Source organism: Drosophila eugracilis, unplaced genomic scaffold, assembly GCF_018153835.1.
Source record: "Drosophila eugracilis isolate 14026-0451.02 unplaced genomic scaffold, ASM1815383v1 contig_90, whole genome shotgun sequence".
Lineage (NCBI taxonomy): Eukaryota > Metazoa > Arthropoda > Insecta > Diptera > Drosophilidae > Drosophila > Drosophila eugracilis.
The window spans coordinates 2,343,711-2,360,951 of record NW_024573812.1 but is presented as its reverse complement, the minus strand read 5'-3'; the positions used below and the strand labels follow the sequence as shown (position 1 = coordinate 2,360,951).

At 43.7% G+C, this 17,241-nt stretch overlaps 1 protein-coding gene across 2 annotated transcripts in view; it reads right to left on the bottom strand.

Moving 5' to 3' along the window:
* The window catches only part of LOC108112777 (cyclin-dependent kinase 12), a 35,734-nt gene extending 20,103 nt beyond the window's left edge, over positions 1-15,631 (bottom strand). Inside the window, exons 1-3 of one of the 2 annotated variants that reach the window (XM_017223051.2) lie at positions 15,074-15,631; positions 9,980-10,868; positions 5,832-7,702 (exon numbers count right to left, since the gene is read on the bottom strand). In XM_017223051.2, the coding sequence (XP_017078540.1) occupies positions 5,832-7,702; positions 9,980-10,780 (2,672 nt within the window). In that variant the 5' untranslated portion in view covers positions 10,781-10,868; positions 15,074-15,631. The remainder of the gene's footprint in view (positions 1-5,831; positions 7,703-9,979; positions 10,869-15,073) is intronic. The other variant, XM_017223050.2, reaches the window with a different exon arrangement.
* Positions 15,632-17,241: the final 1,610 nt, after the last annotated feature.

Here is a 17,241-nt window from a genome sequence, read left to right as displayed (position 1 = left end):
TCAGAGGGAATCGTAAATGATTTGGTCAAGTGATCATCCAAATGGATCCCATGGAGAGTGGGTGTCGTCTCTCTCTCTCTCTTTTTGATAGGCAAATGTTACCACCTACTGGCCATCGATCAAGAGATCTACACCGATCATCAGATCATCATCTACGCAACCAACAAGCTGAGAAATCGTTAACTTTCACCCGAAAATAAAACTGGTTCGCCAAATATTACCTCATGGCCCCCCGAAGTCAGAGAGGTTTTTAAAAGCCAAGAAAGAGGGGCTAATTATCGAAATGCCAGTTAAAAAGGCCTCAGGTTTAATTGCAGCATGTGCCAATATTACGATTATCCAACCAAAATTGAACAAACTCGAGGGAAATGCGCCCACATATCCGGTCATAATGCGGGTCAAGTGGTCTGCGCTCTCTGTATCAGCTTTAATACCGATTTCCATACAATTTTTAGCGAATGCTTTGCTTTTGCAAAACTGAACTTAACTGAACCCCTCTGTTTATATGGGTTTTATGGTAGTATAAATCCCCTCCCCAAATCAATGCCACACAGACACACGCCCAGTTGCCAATCCCATCGAACTCAGTTCATTGCACAAAAGCCAAGCCGCAGCAACAAAATAAAATTATAAAAAACGCAGAGAGAGAGAGGAGCTTAGCCATAACATAAATTATGGACTTTTGTTTAAAACCACAGCAGCCGCAAAAAATAAAAAAAACAAATAAAACAGAAAGAAAAGCTAGTTAGACTCGAACTGGCGATACCCCAGGTGAGGAATTGAAAGAGGAAACCACTTCAGAGGGGAATTTACACTCCATCCTGTCACTGTAACCCTCGTCGTATAGAATAACCTCAAAGAGACACGTGTTTTAGCCGGCAGTCTATTAACCACTGCTTACCCTAACCCTACCAACTGGCTTTCAGGCCAAAATATACACTTACGAGAATATTTTATTTATGCGCTTATTCCGAAATGATGCCCATCATGGGAATAATTGTATTGTGCTCGGCATCCCAAATTTGCATCAAACGCCGCCATTTGTTTTGGGCTTTTGTGCGAAATTCAGAATCTGAATTTACAATGAGATGGCCGTTGCTTTGTTTCGGTCTTGCCCAAGGCATTGAACTGTAATGCCCAGAATGAACAAAAAAAAGAAAAAAACTTCTGACAAACTGACAAAAAAAAGAAAGACCCGGCCAGACAGTTTCCCACTGCTCAAGGCCGGGCTCATTTATGGCTATTTAAAAACTTATTAAAACAATTTGACCACAGTTAGCAAGACTTAATTGCAGTGGCACAATTACGGTGGAAACCCCATTAGATTTGGCATTTTGCGGTTTCTGGGCCACACTAACCGAATCGAACCGAAAATCAGGCCCAGCCAAAAGCGAATCGAATCGAATGCACTCGGGTGACAATTTAATAAGCCAGAAGATTGGTCTGTCTATGTTGGCCCTTTGGCCATCGCAACTCTCTCTCTATGTTTTTTTTTTTTTTTCTTCGTTCGTTGGCAACTTGTTTGCGACTTGGCTCGTCTATTTTGTGATGTTGCTGGGTACTTGGGCATTGCTACTGCTGCTGCTGCTGATGCTGCTACCTCTTCTGTTGTTGCTGCCGCATTTTGCCGGCTCATTTCAACTTGGCCCGAATGCATTTTCTATACAAACACAGACACAGAGCCAGAGCCAGAAGCTGAGGCAGAAACAGACGGAGCTGAAGCAGACAACCGCAATTCAGTTGGGCATGGGTATGGCCGGAATACAGGGAGAAAAATTGAAAAGGAAAATGGTCAACGATTCGATAAGGATAAAGGATGGGTACAGTTTTTATTCGAAATGTTAGCTAGGTGATGTTTTAAAGGATATTATATTTGGTTTTTGAGAGGGTCACTAGCTTATGTTAGTTATTTTATAACATTTTACCTATGACAAGCAGGGAAAAAAAAGGAAAAACAGCACTTCAAAAATATTAAAAAGTAATTTTAAAATGATTGTTCCAATGATTCTTTTTGAACTACAATCATAGTTTGTATATCTCTCCCAAATGTACTTATTAGTTAAAACTTCTTTCTCTGTACAAAATCTCCTCCCTTAACCCATATCATTGCGACTGGAGAATGGCAACTTTTTGCTTTATTGGCTTTATTGACTTTTGGTAAGTTCTCTTCCCGGTTGACTTCCTTTCCTTTCGATTCGTTTTGCGGGCAGACGACAAGTTAAAAGTATTTGGTTAGGTGGTGGGAGAGACATCCTCTAAAGAGTATACCAACAGTCGGTTAGTAAAATCTCCACCGTGATTGCTGGCAGTGTTTATTCGCTTATAAAAATAAATAAACCCAACGCCACCGAATCAGTGAAAGAGCAGGATGGATGGAGGAGTCCAGGTCAGAGCAGGACAGAAGTTGGCAGTTGCAAGACCGTAAAACTGGAAAGTTGTTTGGTCAGTTCTAGCAACAACAATAACAACCACCACAGCGGCAGCGCCAGCAACATCTACCAGCAAAAACAACAACAACAACAACAGCATTTGGTGTCGAGTACCTGGCTCTGTGATTTTCTCGCTGCGAATGAAAATTTATGAAAAATCACTCAATTTTCCAGCTGCGGAAAAGTGTGTCATCCACCGAAAAGATTGCAGAATCCCCTAGCCAAGATCGCCGAGTGTCTTTCTTTGGTTTCGACTCGCAGTTGCAACTCGATCTTGGCTGGTTTGGGTTATTTCTTGTTGTTTTCGGCTGAAATCTGGTTTTTGTCTGACATCACCTATCTCTTTTGCTCCTTGTACAGCTGTCTCTTTCAGTGTTTTGTTTCTGATTCTGTTTCTGTTTCTGTTTCTTTTCCATTTGCATGACTAAAGTTGAATCATCGATGTCGATATCGACATCGGCGTATCTGGCAGATACTTTTGCACTTCTCCGCAAATGCAAATCTTGCCAGTTTTTCGGGGTATTTGGACTCTGGATTTGGCACTGGCCAACAAAACTGGTTTCCCGCCTCGATGAACAGGACCCATTTCAGTGTCAGCTCAGCAAATTCAGCATCAATCCGTCGATTCAATTTGCAATTAGCCACAGCGCCATAATTAATAAAAGAAACACGCGTCCAAATGATGTTAACTAAATTGTTTTTGATTTATGCCTCAAGTTCGAGTTCATTTCGGTTATGAGTGAGTGCCTGCCTGGGTAATTTTAAGCCAAATTTATGATAAGCTGTTGGCCATTTGGCCTGCGTTAACCTCAAGCCAGATTTTCTGATTCAGATGCAGATACAACAACAACAAAATATAAAGCCGAATGCGAAAGTGAAAGTGGCCGAAAAAAAAAAGACAGCACTCCTGATCCATCTCTCTCTCTCTCTCTGCGTTTGTCTCAAGTGATTTTATTACCGCCTTTTCTTGCATCTCTCTCCTACTCACTCTCAGCTCTGTGTTAAGTTTGGCTTTTGTTTTTGGCATCAGCGGAGTTTCAAAATAAAATTAAATGCTAAGAAAAACAAAACAAACAGAAAAAAAGGCAGCTAAGAGAGAAGAAAAAAATGATTACAACGATTTATACGTGAGTTCGGCATCACGTTTCCTTTTTATTGCTCTCTGAATTTGTTATTTTTGCTGTTGTCATTTTTCATTTCGGGTTCAGTTTTCGCTGGCTGTGTTTTTCTCGTTCGGTTATTTAATGATTTAAAGATTATGCACGGTCCACCAGGCGACCCTTTTACTCCTGCTCGGCACAAAGTCCACCTCCTGCTACTCTTCTTATATTCCCTTAACCCCCTTGAAAAAAAAGTTGAGGTTGAAAAACTTTCGCTTTTTTTACACCTTTTTTTCGGGGCAGGTAAAGGTAAAGGTAAAGTAAGCTAAAAAAGCGTTGTGTAAGAGCATGTTAATTTGGGACGAAGGCAGAAGGTGTTAAAATTGCAGATAATGTCTGCGGTTTGTTGTCTGAGCTCTCTTCTCTGGTCGTTTTTGGTACATAAACCCTTTCTTTGAGGGATTCTGTTCACACTCCAAATGGCATGGATCTCTATTAGGTGACCCAATTATCTGGAAATCTTTAGTCTCGGATAGGTGAGGTAACCAGCTTAGAGGGGTGATTATATGATAAATCACCTTACCTTACCTTTGCCTCATTCAAAAATACCAATTAATTTAATGGGCCAACTTTGAGTCACTGGAAACATGAACTCGTTCTTTATAAATATGCTAATCAGCCGGCGAACACGCCTCCATTATAGACAAAGTATATCTAATATTCTAGTCTGTCACAGTTTTGTAATTATTCAATGGGCAGAAAACACAATTAAAATTGTGAAACACGATTTGCTCTTGACTTGTGGAACGACTGTCGCAAAATGTCAAATGTTCAAATGGTGGGAGTTAAAGTTGTTTTTTTTGAAGACGTTTAGGTAGGCCATTAGACAGATAGCGCATCCGTCAGATACGAAAACAGCTACATTAGCGGACTCAGAAACCCAGAAACTGAAACAGATACAGAGATACAAATGGAGATACAAGTTCGAGTACACGCGGCATCGATTATTTTGTGTGGCCAATACAAAGCGATTCAATAGCAAACTGGTTCTGCCGGTGCCCCCCAACTATAGATAAGTGTTTCAGTGGTGTTCCAGGCAATAAATGCGTGGGAAAGCGACTAGTCCAATGGTCCACCAGTCCAGCAGTCCGCCAATCGCAGACGTATCGCAGAATTATGGCCAAGTCAGGCTAGGACAAAGCCAAGCTGTGGTGCTAGATGTGCAATTACAGATAAGCCCGAACTCATTATAATAAAAATGAGTTATTAAAGCCTCTGAAAGCTGAAGACCCAAAACTTTTCGCCCGAAAACTAGCCGAGAGTAATGGCCAAATGGCTCGACCTCTGGCGTTTTTGGTTTATTTTTTTGTTGGCCTAAACTTTAATTTAAAGCCCCTCGCTTGCTCTCTATCCTCTTGACCACTTTTCTTAGTTCTTTTTTTTTTGTTAATTTCTTGGAAGCTGTCAACGTTGAGAATTAATTTTTACACTACACAAGCCCAGCCTGGACCTGTGTACCTGAACCTGGTTTCCTGGTCTAGCCGGAGAATCAAATCATGCAAGAAATTTGTTACTGACATAAAAATTACCATCATTATAATGTCTGGCCCCGTCTAACACGAACACGAATACGAACACTGGAAAGCAAAGCAGGAAGAGCGGCACAAAAGCCAGTATGTGGTAATAGAAAATGTCGAAATGGACACTGCGAAAAATAATTCCAGGAATTTTGCTTGTCTCATGCCATTATATGAATAGGATCAAAAGATATATGGGAAATGCAAAATTCCCATCTCATCTGGGATGAGAAGAAGCTGAGATACTTTTTTGTGAACGGATGTTTTCTAAAGTAAGAAATTGTCAAACACATTAACCTCTTTCGGAATCTTTGGTTCCATTGGTAATAAGAATTATAAATAGATGCCGAAACATAGAACTCTTTCTCGATATCTCCCTGACTTGGTTTTGGGGTGGAAATTGTTAGATTTTCTTTCATATTACACATGTTTCCACTTGAAAATCCTTCGAAATATGTAAACTAAATTTAGCTCTTCTAACATTCTAAAAACCCTCAAGATCGATATAAGCAAAGATCCTGAAGAACGATTTAAGATGCAGCCTAACCCAACATTCATCCCCATTTTCCTAAGTGCACTTTTCACCGGGTAAGGGAAATGAAATCCGAGACTGGTCAAAGACGACAAGGGAGTGCCGGGTAGGATGAATGATCGATGCTGTCCGGGTGAGAGTGCCTGATGGGATTGGGCACTGAAAGTGGGAGTGGGGTCGCAACGGAACTCACCTGCGCATGATGGGCAGAGGCAGCGTGAAGCGTCCGTCGTTCATGAGGGGCGCTGGGAGTGGACCAGGCAGTGGCACCGTTGATATCACGGAAGTCAACGCTGGCGGTGGAGCCGGAGTTGCATGTTGCTGCTGTCCCGCTGATGCAGCAGCAGCCGCAGCAACAACAGTCGCCGGGGGCGGTGGAGGCGGGGCAGTGGTCATGGCCACGGGAACGGGTACGGGCAGGGCGGTATAGGGAGGCGGATAATGGGCGTGCAGGATGTCCGGCAACAGGGCACGGGCCAATCCCATGGCGGCGGGATGAGGATGGGGAAGTGGGTGGGGATGTGGGTGGTGCATGTGTGGGGGTGGGTGTAATTGGGGTGGAGGAGGCGGTGGCGGATGACGTCTCGGATGGTGTGGCGGAAGCTGTTGTTGTTGTTGCTGCTGCTGCTGTTGTTGCTGTCTGCGTTCCCTTCGCTCCTTGCGACGTTGCTCGCGTGTCCGGACTTGTTGTTGTTGCTGCTGCTGCTGATGTTGTTGCTGCGCCTGCTGCAGGCTGGATGATGTACTGGCTGAGAGATCATCCGTTTGGCATTCCGTTGAGGTGAAGGTGCGTGGCTGGCTATTGTTGTTATTGTTGCTGGCATTCACATTGATTATATTCACACTGTTATCAGGCTGCACGTGATTATTATTGCTAGCCGTGGCAGTAGCAGCAACATGTTGCTGCTGATCCCCGCTCGGGGGATTACCATTATTATTATTTAGATTATTTTGAACACTTGCACTGAACACTTTGGCTGCTGGCACACAATTATTAATTTCAACAACGCTGTTATTGTTGCTGATGTTGCTGGTGTTGCTGTCGTTGCTGCTGCTGCTGTTGGGGGTGTAGCTGCAGTTGACAACGCAGACACCGTTGTTGTTGTTGACGATGCTCGTGGGCGAAGCCACCGATACGCGATTGCCGTTATTAGTACCGTTAGTATTGCTGTTGTTGTTCACTTGGATCGTTAGGCTCGGCTGTCGCTGGCAGGACTTGGATGTTGCTGCTGCTGGCAGCACCGCAATATTGCTGATGCTCTTGGCCTCGTCGACAACTTGATTGTCGGTGCTGCTGCTGCCGGACACATTAAGAAACACACTACTGCTGCTGCTGCTGCAATTGCTGTTGTTGTTGCTATTGCTGCTGCTGGTGGCGCTACCAGCAGTGGCTGGCACATTTAGACGCATTTCGCTAGCGGTAACGTTGGCGTTGGCGTTTTCGTTGTCCAACTGGCTCAGACCGCGCTCGAATCTGCTTTCACTCGCGCGAAATTCGGCATACAGACGCTCGAGTTCTGCCAAACATTTGTTGGGTCGCAGCACGTTGCTGCTGCTGCTCGTATCGTACAGTGGGCGATAGTTGCCGCTGCTGCTGCTACTTCTATTGCTGCTACCTGCGTAGTAGCAATTCCGATTGCTCGCGTTCGTTGTTGGCCCGCCGAAAGTTGCCGAGAGACTGATCGCTGAGCGCTCGCCGCTGATGTTGCTGCTGCCGACGCTCGTGTTGCTGCTGTCTCGCGTTACTATCGTGTTGCTGGCTCTCAGCAGCTCTCTTCGCTCTCTGGCGGCACAGGAAACAGGTTGACTGACCTGCACAGCCACCGAGCTGGTTTCCTCATTCCCTCCCGATATTGCTGCTGCTGATGTTGCTGTTGCAGTTGCAGTTGCTGTTGCCGCTTCGTCTCTCTGTTCATTGATAATGCAATTCGCTGCGCTGCTGCTTGGGTTTTCCTCGCTTTGTTGTGATCTCGCATTCGTTGCTGGGCTTTGTGTTTCCGTTGCCGTTGTCTCAGTTTTGCTGTCATGCTGTATTGCAGTTGCTGGCGTGAATGGAGCACAATTCTGTGATTGAGAAAGAAAGAGGAAGAGAGAAAGAAAAAGAAAGAGATAGATATAGAGATGACTGAGACAAGTTTGCATATAGCGAATGACAAGATTTAAGTTTCAAGTCGTAATTAATGCTAATTGCCGGGGGATTACCCACTGCCGAGAAATCTCATTTTCCCCCGCATTTTCCCGCCAAAAAAGGTGGCAAAGAGGGATCCTTCGGGCTGGGGCATAAATGTGCGCTTAATTGAATTAATTAAGCCAACGCATAAACATAAAACCGTCACAAGTAATTGTTGTTGCTGCTGCTGGTGGTGGTGGTGTTGTTGTGGCTGCTGCCTGTGATGTGCTGATAAAGCTGTTGGTCCCTATCCAAATCCCGAGCCCAAACCCAAACCCAATCCCCCATCGACATGATGTGGGTTAAAAGCCAAGCGGATAAACATATCTCAGTACACTGTTTTCTGTGTATATGTGTGTGTATGTGTGGGTTCTAATTATGTTACGCTGTGTTACTTGCATTAATTACGTCACAGAAATATAATGTGATTTACTGTTAGCCCTACCATTTCGAAACCCCCCTCTTCGAACCCTCTCCTCAAATTTATTGTTCTAATGCTGCTCAGTCTTGTGCACTGTGATTGCTTTGCTGTCGAGTGCGTTGCAATCACAGCGGCAACATGGGTTAAGCAAAGGGATGGGCGGTGGAGACGGGTGCCGAAAAACCAAAACTCATCCTCGGCTAACGGTGCTTGCCAGTGGAAAAGCTCTGGCAACTTCATTACTTCTTGCCCATAAACCACTCGTCATGAGTCAGTCGTCAAAGCTAAGAGATATACTATATATGTATGTATGTATGTGCCGGGAAAGGGGGAAAAATAAGTGGGGCGGACAGTGGGTTCAAGAAAATGAAGAAGAGGAATATGAGCCATGAAGAGATTGACAGTGGAATTGGATTAAAAATCCAAGAACTTTAAGAATGTGGAGGGTTTCATTTTGGTGAAAGCTGTCTCTTCTAATTTGTCAATCGTCCATAATAAGAAATTTGAACAGGATAATTTGAAGAATACACATGATAGCTTAACTAAAACATTGAAATTTTCGATCTCAATAACTATTAAGAAAGTAAAACTTTAATAAACTTAAATATCATTCTGTAAAAGAAAGATATAAAAGACTTAAGGTCTATTTAGGAAGTCTGTTAACCTGATAGTCACCTTGAAAACCCCCAAAATTACCTATATTTTTACCTTCTCTAAAAGGTTAACTAACAACGTCTGATTTTATTTCATTTTGATGTGGTGTTTTATGCAATCGATATGATTCCATGTATTTTGATAGTATAATAAGTTTTCCAGAATTGAAAACTGATATTTTTATTTTTCCTACCCTCCCCCACCGCCGTTTGTGAAACCATTGTTATGCATTTTCCAAACCAACCCCCCCAACCAACCGCCTTTGTGCTTTGTTTGTCATTTTTGTGCGGTCAATTTTCCGTTTCGCTGACGCCACATAAACAAATTATGAAGTGTGCACAGAGAACACAGCCCCTATGCGAGAGTACTTTATGCCGTTCTTTATGCATATGCATATAAAATTTAATATGTGGAAACAATGCCCCGCCCCTTTTCGGTTTTGCAGCGGCCCCCCACCCCGTGCCCCTTTGGTGCGGTCCAATGTTCGATACTGATAGGCAACATATGGCGCTTATCTGCGAGGGATGCTAGCGGCACTTAAGGGCCTAAGTGAAGCATTAGCCCTTATCGGGGTTACAATGGGACGGTGCGGGGGATTTACCCTCACGAATATATTGCGGGGTACTGGGGGGGAGGACTGTCAATGGTCCCGATAAGGCGACAGTTCGACTTGGCGCTCCCATTTCGCGCTTGAGTCTCACAGTTTCCCATTGCGGGCGGCGCCAAGTATTTTGTGTTGAACCCTTGACATCAAATTTGATGGTGCTCCATTAAGCAGCTGAAAGTATCCGAGGAATTGGTGGTGGGGGGTGTTTCACGCTCACCGGCAATGGAAAAGGTATTCCATTTTCACCTAGGCAAGGTGCAAGGTGATTGCTAAAAGGTATTATATAATCTTGAGTTGGATATCTATAAAAGGGTTGCACTTTTATAAGGCAATCTTAATGTTTTATGCTTGGCATTCTTATGAGAATGTTAACCAGTTTTAACTTTAGTATATCCAATTATCAATTTGGTCTCTTCTTTGCAAAATAAATAATTGTCTTTAAGGAACAGGGATTTGGGTCACTCTAACTAGAAAACCATAAAAACTCACCTGCGAAATGTAGTCATCCGTAAAGGAGCGCCTTAGACCCAATCCAGCTGGAACTTTAGCCGTTAGTGGAGCAGCCTTAGATCCGGACTCATTCCGTTCCTGATCCTCGGCTGCTGCTGCTTTCGTTGGCGATCGTTGCGATCTATCACATGGTTCGAGGCCCACTCCCACATCCCCGCTGGCCTTAAAAACCAGAGACGTGGCAGGAGGAGCTCCAACCTTTGAGCTGGAGGCGGTGTACAGTGACTCGTAGGAGGGTGGCTCTTTGATTGAGGTGGCAGCGGAGGAGGAGCACCATTGGGTCAATGTGCGCGAAGGGCTTCCTTGGTAGGCGGGGAATGAGTACCGATTCCTTCTGCCACTCCCACCGCTGGTAGCGAAGCCCACCTTGGACAGGTGATCGAAGCCAGCGATGGCTGCATCAAAGGCGCTTAAACTAAACGGGGGAAACGAAGGCACGGGGGGCAGGAGCAGGGCAGAACCGCTGTCCAGAGCCTGCTGGTGGTGGGCAAAAAGGGCGAGGTGGGCGTGGTGGGGATGGTTCAGGGCCGAGGCCTCGTAGCTGCTATGGGACTTGCGAAGCTGTCTATTGAGCCGCTCATCGTCGTCCTCCTCCTCGGCCTCCTCCTCCGAGGAACTAGGCAGGGGTGTCCGCTCATAGGGAGTCCACAGCATTGAGGAGAGTGCCTCCTCCACGTCCGGTGGCCGCTGGCGATGCGTCCCGCCCGACAATCCACCGGACCCACCTCCTGCCCCTGCTCCCTGCCCATGGCTGGGTGTGTTCCGTTCCGACAAGGACATGCTGCGGTGGTGGCCAAAGTCCGGCGCCTCATCGCTCTGCTCTGTGCCACATCAAGTGGTTACATGCTGGGTTATCCTGAAAGAAAAACTATAAATTAAGTGCTAAAGATTAAATTTATAATGAAAATAATCATTCTTCATAATTTTTATAGTATTAACGAAGTTTTAATAAGTTGTTTTAAGTTTAATTTGCGAGCTTTTCCAATAACAACATACCTTTCAACATTTTTGGTGGGAATACCTTACTTTTAAATTTTCCCATAATTGTTTTCTTCAACAAAGGAAAGCCTTAAAAATGGAAACATTTCCAAACATGACTCTCCTACAAAAAAACATGTCGAACTTCTCCCATTTATAAATCCTTTCAAATATCTCATATAAGGGCTTTCAAATTTATTGCCGATCGAGAAACCAGACCCAGCAATAATCCCAGAAAAAACGCACAGGCATGTTACAGCTCGGATTGTAAATGGAAAATGAAAAACTTTTAACTAAGCAAATGGCTGACAAATTAAACGCTTACAATGCCCCAATTTCGAAGCCAGAAACTTTTCAGGCCAGGACTCGGCCTCTTCCAATTTGATAAATTGCGATTAAAGCATTTGAAATCGGTAGAGTAGGGTGGAAAGAGGTTTTCTAAGTGAATATGCCCGCCGGCCAGGGGGGCTTTGGGCATCGGAAGGGGGTTCAGGGTTGGGTTTGAAAAGAAAAAAGCCTAAAAATGGAAAACCCCAAAACGAAATAAGCCAGCAGACATGAAAAACAAGCATCCGTTTTGTGGAAAATATATGCAGAAAAGTTTGCGATGCAAAGTTTTTGGCAGCCTCGTTCTCTCTCGATTTTCCTCTGCTTCTTTTACGTTTGCCCCAAAGGAGTTAGGGAAAACTTTGCCACACACACACAGGGGATGGGGAGAAAATCGAGAACGTGTGTGTGCGTGTGTGTAGGCCGTGCCAAGCCAAGTTTAAACTGGCATCGAGTGGAAGGGAATGGCTTAACTGCCATCCGACTAAACGGGAGACATCGAAACGGAAATGGCTGGCCATCCAGTTGACTGCTGCAATGGCATTGCCACAACAGCAATAAGCACTTGGAGAAAACTCTTGTCCATGTCAAAACCGTTAAGATACAAATTTATATTTTCCTAATTAAACCAAGTTAAGATTTTCCTTGTATACTACGTAATTTTACTTAGATTTCAGATCGAATCTCGAAAAGATAGAGAAGCTTAAGCAAAAAAGAAATAAAACTAAACCTCCACAAATTGATTAACCAATTATCGTGATAATTTCTTCCAGTGCAGCACCCATCTAAGGCCCAATAGTGGGGCAAGTTGAAGGCTCTTGAAGTCGCTTTTCCAGCTTGGCTGGCAAGTTTTATGTGTTGCATATCCCGAGGCGCTTGACTGTTCTAATTTTTTCACTCGCCAGCCCGTTAGCCCTCTCTTCCGGCCCTTCTTTCAACCATTCTCATTCTTCTTGTTTGGCCGCTTCGTCTTCTTTTCAGGGTTTCAGTGTGTTTGTGGGCTTCCACCATTGAATTGGGTTCTTTCTGCCATTCTTTTTTTTTCTATTCCTTTTTTTTTGTATTCGTGTTTTGTGTTATGCTTAAATAAAGATTTGTGTTAGTGTGTTTCATTGTTGGTGTTTTTATTATTATTGTTGTTGTTGTTGTTGTTGTTGCGCACTTTCCTTGTGTTTGCTTGGCAAGTTTATATGCAGTGGCGGCCTTCATTGTTATCATTCTCAATGGTCGCCATTTCATTGTTGTTACGAAGGAAAAGGAAGCCCCAGTCCATGCAAGCACACACACTCATATACTCATGTACACTATGGCATTCAGGCCGAATTAATACGTATGTGCAACAATTGAGAGTGAGGTTGCATGAATGAGTGAGTGAGTGTGTGTAATATGCATGTTACCTACTTTTGTGAGCTTTTAATTAACAACAATCCCGGGCAGAACGAACAATGAGTAGAGCGAGAGGGACCGAGAAGAAAGAGTCCGAAGAAAGCCTTGAATTCGAGAAAAAGGCCTTTTGTGGGGATTTTGCAAAGTGTGTTTTCTTTCGGGTCGTTAAATATGCCTTGCATATTATATATCGCAAATTATGTGGGATTTGCAGCAGCTTAAAGTGCCATTGAGTAATTTTCGCCCTCTTTGAGGGTTAATGAGGCCAAATTATATTTGGAAATGGATGAATGAATTTCGCTTGGTATTTTGAAGTTCCATGGCAGCTCAAAGGGAAAAATCGCCACAAAGAAAATAAATAAGCAGTCAAATATTCAAATATTTACGCAGCAGCAGCGGAAACTCTGCGGAAAACGTCGCCCAAATGAGCACTGCACCAATTCAATGGAATTATTTACATAAATATTCACAGAGCGACCAAGTTGCTGGCATATTTTATTTTTTTTTTATTTTTATTTTTATTTTCATTTCTATGTGCCATTTTTATTTGACTAGACGTGCGTCAGTCAATCATGTTCCAGAACTTTTCGCCGCTGGGGGATTTCTTTTTCTTTTTTTTTGCAGCAGCAGCAGCAGCCTTGGGAGGAGTTTTTGGGGAGCAAAGAAATAAAAGAAGAACTTGGAAGCATCAGCAGAAGAAGCAGAAGAAGCGTTGCCATCGACAACTGAGCACAGAGGCAAATTGCTGCCAGTATGTTTGTAATGCAAACAAACTTTATCTAATTAAAGGAACACGTGTTACCCAACACGCCTCCCACTTTTCGTCTAGGGAGCATCTTCGTCTTGGGGATCGAGGTCTATATATCTGAATATTTCTGGGATGCCAGCAGCTGCTTTACATTGATGACGAGGCACTCGAAATGCTTTTGATGTCTCACTTTGCATTTGCCGATTCGACAGCTTCTCATGTGAGTGCGTGTGTGTGTATGTGTCTCTTGGAGATTGGGCTAGTATAAGTGCGTGTGTGTGCGTAACTTCCGCTTCCTGTTACCCCCTTAGGCCGTCACCCGCCTGCGACTCTCTTCCGGCTGACTGGGCTAGGTCTCTTCTAGTCTGGCACTGTCGAGTGCCTTTTGAGTTGTTTGTCAATATGTAGACCATTATTCAATCAATATATTGACACACATTTCATTTCCTCTCCGGCAAACGCCTGCCATTCTGCCATATAGCCATTCCTTGAAGTGAAACGACCCCTCTCTCTCTCTCTTGCCCATAATCCAGCCAAGTGCTAATCGCAAACAAAGTAGTTTTTGCTTGAGTTCCATTTCAATTTCTTTTGACGTCTCGTCTCACCCATTCATTTTGGCCCATTTTTATGGCTCGTGGCTGTTTGGTTTTTCGCTTCGCCTTCACCAATTCGATTCGATTGATTCCTTCGCCAGCTTTACGTACTTTGACACACTTCCAAGGATCCGTGATGCCTTTGCCCCCGGGGACTTACATTTCCGCTTAACTATTGTCGGGCCAGGGGCTTTAAGGGGGTGAAAAGGGAAAGTGGAGACTATACTCCCTCAAATTGAATTTGAAGACGGGCTCCCCTCTCTGTTATTTGCACACAAGCCGATACGATATTCCTCTTCGTGAGCTTCTCTGTTTTTAATTTAATTCGGCGCCTTTTGCTTTGGCACTTAAAAAGTTTTTCCCTGTGCCCGAAAGTAGGCAACCAATCCCGACCCGAATCCGAAACAGAAAAAATGGTGTTAAGGTAACACACTGAGGGAAAGATAGTGGGCTTTTGATAAGGTCACGAAACTTTAAAAACTGGTAGAAACTTTTTCAAAAATGTCAGGGAAATATCTATGTTTATCTAAAAAATAGTCCTTCTTACATTTTAAATATCTTCATTAAAAACTAAATTAACTCGACCTAAACATTAAAATTTTTCCCTCTGCACTAGCATCGAAATGCGCAAACGAATGTGATCGAGCTGCCAAATCACTTAAGCCATTCAAGTTTCGTTTTCGATTTTGAAGCGAGACAAGGAAAACAGGGAAATTCTGATAGAGAGATTACTATTGTAGTTAGGAGATTTGTTAGGGAAAGCCAGAGTAGCAGAGTAAGGAATTGACTTCTGAAGCGTGGCCCAATAATCCGCATTGAGTCGGAGCTTCTGGGTTTCCTTTTTTGTTTTTTTTTTTTTTTGGAGGGGGCGGAGAGATACATTTCCAAGGCTCGTGCAGTGCATAATTAAGTCTGGCAAGTGCATTATTCAATTTAAGTTTTTACGGACTTTTCCCAGGGCTTCAATTAACCAACTATAAACAAGCTGCTAACTTGGCCAAAATAAAGGACGGAGTCGAGCTGCAGGTACTCGCCACTTACCATGCAGTTCGCCTTCACTTCGGATCCTGGCGAGGGGCAAACACAAAACAGAACCTTAAAGCTGCTTTGACTGGCGGCTGCTCTTCAAAGTTTCAAGGCTCTGGCCAAGTTTTTTGTCCTCCTCCGAGTGCTTTGTGTAGTAGTTTTAGTATAAGGGCGACAGGGAGGCGTGGTGATGCGCTTAATTATGCTAAAAGCAGGCAGCAACTTTGCCAGCTAAGAGAAATGAATATTTACACCTTCCCGGATGCAAATGTGGCGCCAATGTCAAAGCCATCCACTGCGGCGCCAAAGGTAAACAAAGTTTGGATATGTATCATTCAACACTTTTTATTTTTCAGTTTTTTATTTCGTATATTTATATTTCACAGATCACATTTGAATGTCCGAAGTTTTGTAGGCTGGTCGTAAACTTTTTAACTGTCCTGCAAACACTTTTTGAAGTCGTAGCCTTTTCTTACGACTTTTGGGAATCAAATTCCGATTTAGTCCGTTGAAAAACACTGGACTTCGGGCCAGGCAATTGCGACGGAAAACGCGAACGAACTGACTGGCTTGGAAACTGAACAAAGGCTTTTCAATGCTAACTTGGCTTTCATGGGGGGAAAACTCAACATGCCGCTCTCTTCGATTTTTGGTGAGTCTGCGCAGGAATTTTCCTTCTCTGATAATCTACACGTGCATGTGGCTTCCAGGATAGCCTCTTTTCCCCGTTTCCCTCCAAAATGTGTGCGGAAAATGTTTGTTTACATTTGGCAGAACAACGTAAGAGGCGGAAGATGGGTGGAGAATCAGGCCTCAATTGGATGTTGCCTACTTTTCGGGGGGACTGTGAAATATGACTTCAGCAATCGAAGTGGAGATGCAATTGCATTTTGACCCTAAAAGAGCCCAAAGCGACTGCAACAAGCTGTTCCGGAAGTGTTAGTAATCCTGGCTGAAACCGATTCCTGGCACTGTTTAGATCTCGTTCTCAATTTCTCTATCTCTAATGAACTACCTCGCCTCGGCTGCTGATGGACAAACTTTTTTAATTATCATTAATGAACCCAAAAGGGCGGAGGGTGTAGGGCGGCGGTGGCGCAATCATTGGCCAAGTTGCGCTCTGCAATTATTTTAATGTTCAATGAGGTTGCTGCAGCAGTCATCGTCAATGATTTATTACCGCCCCTTAGCTTTTCCGAAGGCCAAAGTCCATAGTCCAGAGTCCAAAGTCCGAAGTATGTGAGAGCTGCCGACATTGGCAATTAGATAACTGGAAGGAGAACGGGAAGGTCCATGAAACAGCGTTTATGTTTAATGCGTTATAATGGCCGTTGTAAGTGTACATAAGTTGATATAAAAGTTTTATGGCCCGGGCGTGAGCAGCCTCCGGGATCCGATATGGTAAAAGGAAAATAGGAAGCGGAGGGCTGAGCTTGGGGAATAGTGAAACCACAATGGAGCCCAGCCAAAAGCAAACAAATCGATGAGTTATTCCCAAAGTTAGCGCAATTGAAATTTAGATTTAATTCCGCTCTCGACACTCTGGTCAAAAAATAAATTATTGACTTTCAAATTGAATTAGATTATTGCCAATGCCCGGATAAAGGCCGAAATTTATGATTTTTTTTTTTAGGGGGGAAAGGGAGATTTTATGGAAAACCACAAAGAAGGGCATTTTTTGAGGTTTCTCGATCGGGATCGAGCTGGAATATAAATTATTTAGCCCAGGCCATTTATTGAATTACTCAGATATTGCCAGCCATAAATTATGTATGTTCAACAATTTTCCATAATTTATGCGTGCTTCAAAACAATTTAACCCCCTGCTGCCCCATTTCGGGCACATAAAACACATCGATGGAAATAATTTCAATAGAAAAACCTAAGCCCAGGAGGTGGCGGAGCCCAAACAAACACGCACGAATACCTCCCCCAAAAAAAAACACGAGGACAACCACACACACGCACTTTCAACCGCTCCCGAACACAGCCACACACGTACGTGTGTTTAGACAGATATCCGTATCTATAACTGCCTCACAATTGCAGCGCACTTGCCGCAGAAAGACCGTTAAAAGAATAAACAAGGAACACTGTTTGGGTCGAGGGTATAGCTGAATCTTGAATACCCTATAAATCTGGAATTTCTGGTTGTTTTAGGTCTTATTAATGGTATAACCTAT